This window comes from Musa acuminata, chromosome BXJ2-3 (genome assembly GCF_036884655.1).
Source record: "Musa acuminata AAA Group cultivar baxijiao chromosome BXJ2-3, Cavendish_Baxijiao_AAA, whole genome shotgun sequence".
Classification (NCBI taxonomy): Eukaryota; Viridiplantae; Streptophyta; class Magnoliopsida; order Zingiberales; family Musaceae; genus Musa; species Musa acuminata.
The window spans coordinates 27,550,727-27,556,889 of record NC_088340.1 but is presented as its reverse complement, the minus strand read 5'-3'; the positions used below and the strand labels follow the sequence as shown (position 1 = coordinate 27,556,889).

At 38.6% G+C, this 6,163-nt stretch overlaps 1 protein-coding gene across 4 annotated transcripts; it reads left to right on the top strand.

Moving 5' to 3' along the window:
• Window positions 1-198: 198 nt before the first annotated feature.
• LOC135607522 (protein TIFY 8-like) lies at window positions 199-4,967 on the top strand. Of its 4 annotated transcripts, none has more exons than XM_065099451.1 (7): window positions 199-378; window positions 495-796; window positions 2,936-3,123; window positions 3,237-3,676; window positions 3,809-3,896; window positions 4,335-4,518; window positions 4,661-4,967. In XM_065099451.1, the coding sequence occupies exons 2-7, from the start codon at window positions 580-582 to the stop codon at window positions 4,738-4,740; spliced, it is 1,197 nt and encodes a 398-aa protein (XP_064955523.1). In that variant the 5' UTR covers window positions 199-378; window positions 495-579; the 3' UTR covers window positions 4,741-4,967. The 4 variants fall into 4 exon arrangements, with proteins under 4 accessions (XP_064955523.1, XP_064955522.1, XP_064955525.1 ...); XM_065099453.1 differs by having other exon boundaries at window positions 203-796; window positions 3,237-3,456; window positions 3,529-3,676; XM_065099450.1 differs by having other exon boundaries at window positions 200-796.
• Window positions 4,968-6,163: the final 1,196 nt, after the last annotated feature.

Genomic DNA, 6,163 nt, shown 5'->3' with positions numbered 1-6,163 from the left:
CTTGCAAACGAAGCTACGTGTGCATCGGTGACAACGACGTTCCCTCGTTTCATTTCTTCTCCTCCGGTCGTTACTTCATTCATCTTTCTCTCTCTCATTCATTCTTAGCCGCACCTAAAAACCCCACATCGATTCTCTCTCTCTCTCTCTCTCTATATATATATATATAAAATAGAGAGAGAGAGAGAAAGAAAAAGACGGAGAGGGTTATGGAATATCACGAGTAGTGGCATTCGCTTCCGGTCGAGAATGAGAGTCTGTATGTTTCTAAACGAGTAAAGAGGGGGGTAAAAAATCATAAAGAAAAAGAGGAAAAATAAAAAGCAGAGGAGAGTGAGGAGGGGACCAGAACGCAAAGCTCTTGCCTTCTGCTTTCCGGTGTGTTGATTCCTCTGATTAAAAGATCACTCTCCATCTCCCTCTCCCTCTCCTATACCCCCTCCCCTTTTGAGAACCCTCGCTCAAGCTTTATTTCTCTTTTTCCTTTCTGGGAGTCCGAGCCCTGATTCGGGATTGCAGGACGTCGGCAATGGGGTGTCGGAGGATCGGAGGATTACGGTTGTGGTAGTGGTGGTGGTGATGGATATGGGCCGGGATGAGAGCAAGCAAAAGGAAAATCCCTGCTTCCATGACTTCTTGGGCATGAGCGTGCACTGCGCTGAGAAGACGCCCCCGCCGGATCTCCTCTCCAGTGGCGGACACAGCGGCGCCGCCGACGACGCTTATGCTGCCTCGGTGGTGGTCTCTGCAGCCCGCCATCGTGGCCTTATGTCGCCAACTTGTGATCTCGGTTCAGGTTCGTTCTGGCTTCTTCTTTGTTTCTGTTTCTTTTGGGAAGGTACTGGGATGACCTGCTTCTGCTCCTCGTATCAGATCTTTGTTCTCCGTTGAAGTTTTCTAACAGGAAGATGCCTTTTGTTTTCATCATTCTTTACTTTTCGTGGTACATTTATTAGCCCCAAAGATGGCTTTGTTTTAAGCTCGTCTCTAGAGACTGCATAATTGACTAAAAACCAATTTCTTTCGTTTTTTTTCTTTTGCTTTGCACATTTGATAGCTGTAGTTTCTTCGGATGGTATATCAAGTTCGAGACTAATTTTTTTGTTTGATTGCTTGTTGAATTAAGTTATTCTGTTGCACAACATTTCGGTTGTCTTTCTTTTCAGAAATCTCTCTTAATTCCTCCGCTTACTATATTTTGTATGTAAATGCTTGTTTGTTTTTTCTTCTTTTGATTTGTTTTTAGTTGGTTTTATATGCTTATTTTGCTGCCATTCTGCACAGCTCATCTTTTCGGTGATCGACTTGTAGTATACAAACTCTGTTATCTGTTTTATGGTGGTTTCCCTATGTACAACACCATTCAACGAACTAGCTGACTATTCTACTTTGCTAAGCTTTTAGGCTTTTGCATAGTGTTAGCCTTCATTTACTAGTGACACTGTGATTCTTACAATATGGAGTGAAATTTTGCTACCTGTGGTTGCTCATTTACCACTTTGCTTTTCAGCTGTTCAATGTGCTGTTTGCAATCTGACTTCCATGATTTATTAGTGATAGGCAGTGCAAAGTTTCCTTGTATAGATACTTTAAATGCCATTTTCACAGATAATTATGAAAGGCTATGCTACTTGTTAATTGGTCTGTGGTTGTTTTTGTAAACTAGATGTTTTATCAGTCATTTTCACAGATTACTCGTTGTTTTGAAGTTTCTGATATTAGCCTCTCTTTTTATTTGTGGTTTTAAAGATTTTCCAATGGTGCCTTTGTCAGTATGGAATACTTTGCCTCTCTGGTATCATTTGATGCCTTTAAAAAAAGTAAGGGAGATCAACTTATTCAGATATAACTTCTCTTTTCATCAGACTGGGATATATTAAGGTGAAACCTATTTTATGCACTCTAAGCATCAAATGATCATCTAAAACTTGTTATTCTTAAATAACTTCATGTATACTATATGGCTTACTTTTTTGATACTTGGCATATTTAATACTTTGAATTGCCTTTATATATTTTCCTTTTCTAGGTTTTTTTTCTCCCACTAAAAGTTTAACGTTCAATTGGCAGTTCTGAGTAATGAGTTCGTGTTCGATGTTAATTGGGTTGCTTGAGAATATCTTTTCTTTTTGATGTTTCTTGTGTTTTTGTAGACTCTTGGGCCAACTAGGGTTGGGGTCCTCGTGCATAATTGATATAACATGATGCCCTAATTCACTTGTTATTGGAAGCCCAGGTATAACTGAATTGGTTTATAAAATTAGATAGATAAACTGTCATTAATTTGGGTCTTGTGATTTTAAACATAAAAATTTGATGAGTCATGTTTCGCATGCGTTTGACTTGGGATGATCATTGGGTATGAATTGGGCCTTGGGTGAGGAGAGAATCGGTTCGGTTTATAATACTAGATGGGTCTACTATTAATAACTTGGGTTTAAACATTTTAGTGCATGTGTATCGACACTTAATTAAGTTACTGAGTCAATTCTCAATTGAGTGAGGTTTATAAGACTACTAGCACTTCAATTATGCATATTTCTTGTTCTGTCAATTTTTAATGTGAATTTCCTCAAATAGTTGTGATGTATGGCTGCATGTTATTCCTAGGAGCATGATCTTTGCAGATGGTACATTTTGCCTCAGATTTGGAAAATAGCATTGCTTTGACACCAGTGGCTTCTGTATACTTGTTTTGTTACTCCTTGCTATGATGTGTTGTACATTGTCAGGTCTTCTTTTTTTTCCTTTCTCCTGGATCTTGGTCTGTTAATTATGAATATTCTAGCACATGTGGTGATAGGGATTTTTGGGGATTTTAATTTCTCTACAAATATTTATATGCTGATTGGTACTGAATTTTCTCACATATAGCAATTTATATCTGGCTGACCAGAAAAAGTTTATTTCTTTTCCCTTTCCTAATCCTTGGTAGAGAGGCAGGGGGTGAAAGGTTCTGAAGTTTTTCACTTTCATGGTAGGAAGAGTGCTGTACCAGGGCCTGATGTTGGCAATACATTGTCTGGAAGAAAGAGGAGCTGTTCTGAATCAATACATTCAGGTTCAATAAATAGAGTGCATCCTGTGTGCTCAGATTCTCTCGAAAGCTCATGCCTGGTTAAGGTACTAACTTTGCTCTTTTACTTTTGTCCTTTGTCGGGTAAATCTTCTGCTTTTATTTTTATCTTGGTGAATAGTTGATAGACCTCTTATAAATGTTCAACTATGAAAATTAGATGTTTGGAAAAGAGGTGGTTAGTGAGCACCTGGGAAAATCTCATGATGACAAAATTATGCTATCAATGCTACGACCACCAAGGCCGACTTCTTTGATCTTACATCCTCTTAGTAGCATATCTGATTCACCTACGTCCAAGGAGGAACAATCATTGTCCAAAAATTCTGGACAGATATCAAATCATGCTCCACGGTTTTCCCAAGCTGGGATGTACTTAGGTTTGGCTTCTTCCTTGTATGCGTACAAAGATGCCAATGCAGTTGCAATGATTATTTCACAATCTGCTACAGATGATGGTTCTCAAACAGCCATTGGAGGATCTGGAGTTATGAGTACTGATAACCCAATTAACATGGCTTTTGGGAGAAACTCAACTGGGTTCTTGAATAAACCCAAGTCTTCTCTGGCTATTGAATCAGAACCTTCTAATATTGTAAGGTATGTCTCTCTAATTTAGTGGATTTTGCCTTATATATTTCTACAGGATTACAAGGCAACCATGATTCATCTGTTAGTAGATTCGACTATGAAGACATCAATGTCAGAAACCTTCTGTCTTGTGTTTTTCAGGCGTTCTACGACATCATCTGCTGGTCGTCAAATGACAATATTCTATGCTGGTCAAGCGCATGTTTTTGATAATGTCCAACCAAATAAGGTCCATCTAATTTTCATGTTAATGATCTTGATGAAACTTTAAATCTATTATAGAAGCATGTAGCATAGAAGGTGGCATGTTGCATAATTTGGAGAATGGATACTCATCTCTCTTGGAATGGGGTCGGCAAATTGCTTCGATGCCTTTTGTGGTTTAGACTTCAGAAACTGGCCTGTCTGGTGGATTTAGTACTACTCAACACAAACATTTGACCAGCATATCATCTATACATATTTGGTAAAATTCACATGCTAGCTAACCGTACTTGGCTGTTGATCTATTTATTTCCTGTTCAGCAAAACTTTGACCTTCTTTCTCATTTACTTTATGCATCATTCTCGCTCTAATTTGTCTCCACATCAACTGAGCCAGCAATTTTCCAATTGATTAATATTTTCAATAACAATAATTGCCTTCATACTCGATGTTGAACTACAGGCAGACGTTATAATGGCTCTAGCCAGAATAAATGGTGGGTCATGGTCGACCTCTCACTCTTCCAAATCCAGCGAACGGACAACCATGAATGAAGCTAAAGTGCCTGTTCATGGAGATATGGGTCATGGGATAAGCCAACTTGCAGGGATCCCACTTGCAGGTGTTCTTTCTGGTGTTACATCTCGTAAATATTTGCCCTTGTGTAACTATAGTCTTTTTATTTCTTTGTATCACTTCAATTTTATCGGAGGACCCCAAAATTTTATCGGAGGACCCCAAAGAGACTATGTAACAATAGTCTTATAAGTGGTGGTATGGCCTTTTAGGTGGCGGAACGATCGGCCGAGATGGGAGATCGATGACTCAAGCAACAGAACCTACCATGGGAGACAGGAGAGATGCATGATTTAGTCATGTGCTGCTGTGGATACATTGTCTCGGTGACGTTTAGGCATCTCAATTTTGTCATCAGATGCTTTGGTTTAATCAACCTACCTTGTAGACTATCTATATGCTTTTTGTAGGCGCACAACTCTTCACGGGGTGATCGATCACCTTCGACATATATGCATTTTGTGCAGCTTGGCCAATTTTTTCTGTTCCATTAAATGAGCTGAAATTATTTCACGCTGATCATGGCACTGTTAGATTTCTAACTCAACACTTGACCATATACAATAAAATTTTTGGAAGGGAGAAGATATATGAGATGTTACTATCGTAGTACAGGTGCCCGCGGCTCTTCATCTCCTAATTAAAGATATATTAAAAATCTTTAATTAGGAAACTAATTTAAGATAAGATATATATTTTATATGATCACTTGACCTAACTAAAGATTAAGAAATCTAATTAAAATATGATTATAAAATTTAATTCGATTTTGATTAGAATTATTGGTAAATAGATAACAAAATTTTTTTAAATTATTTTTTTCTTAGACGCTTTATTCTCGTATATGATGACAATCTTTTATTCCATCGATGGAGAAGAAGATGAGTCTTTTTTTTTTTTTTTAATAGACGATGCTTTATGACATTCACGATAATTTGTTAACTATAAAAAGTAAGCATAATTTATTTTTAAATCTATAATAATTGATGATTTCAATCCTAACATTAAAATTTTTTTCACATTATCCGTTATACTAACAACTGGTATCCTCCTTCAACGCTCCGCTCCCCTTAGGTTCCCACGTTCCTTTCACCAAGACACCTTTTGCCATCCCTCCTCCATCTCTTCCCAAGCCTCCCAACCCGAGGAAGGAGGCATGAGGAACAACAGTGTCAACAAGCAAAGCTGTAGCAATCGACTGTGCTTTTTTATCTTCGACTAATGCACCTACTTTGCGGACGAGTCTCCTAAGGCAAGCTCATGACACAATTGTGTGGAGGCCGGATGTTGCACTCGAATCCGCTCCCCTATATATCCAAGAGAGCTCGCAGCTCATGTTGAAGTTAGACGGGGAGAACTTGCGGCGGCGAGAAGCCAATGGTGTTCAAGCCTGCCTGTATGAGTGTTAGAAAATAAATAGATAAACAAACTGTAGAAGAAGTTGATTGTTATTAACATATCCTCCTTCCTTTTATACAGGTTAGAAGGGAGAATTTTTCTCAACAGGTTAGAGGATTTCCCTCAACAGAGTAGAGAGATTTCCTCAAACAGTTTAGGGAAATCTCATCTACTTATCATGCCCCCGCAAGATGGTGCTCCGATCAAGGAGGCCAATCTTGGACTGATGTAATGCAAAAAGTTTACGAGCTAGAGGCTTCGTAAATGAGTCGGCCAATTGATCAGTCGTATGAACATGAGAAACACGAAGTTGACGA

Coding starts and splice junctions, on each gene's coding strand:
- LOC135607522 (XM_065099451.1), top strand. CDS start 580: ATGGATATGGGCCGGGATGAGAGCAAGCAAAAGGAAAATCCCTGCTTC. Junction 3,897..4,334: donor ATAATGTCCAACCAAATAAG/GTCCATCTAATT, acceptor GTTGAACTACAG/GCAGACGTTATAATGGCTCT. Junction 4,519..4,660: donor TCTTTCTGGTGTTACATCTC/GTAAATATTTGC, acceptor ATGGCCTTTTAG/GTGGCGGAACGATCGGCCGA.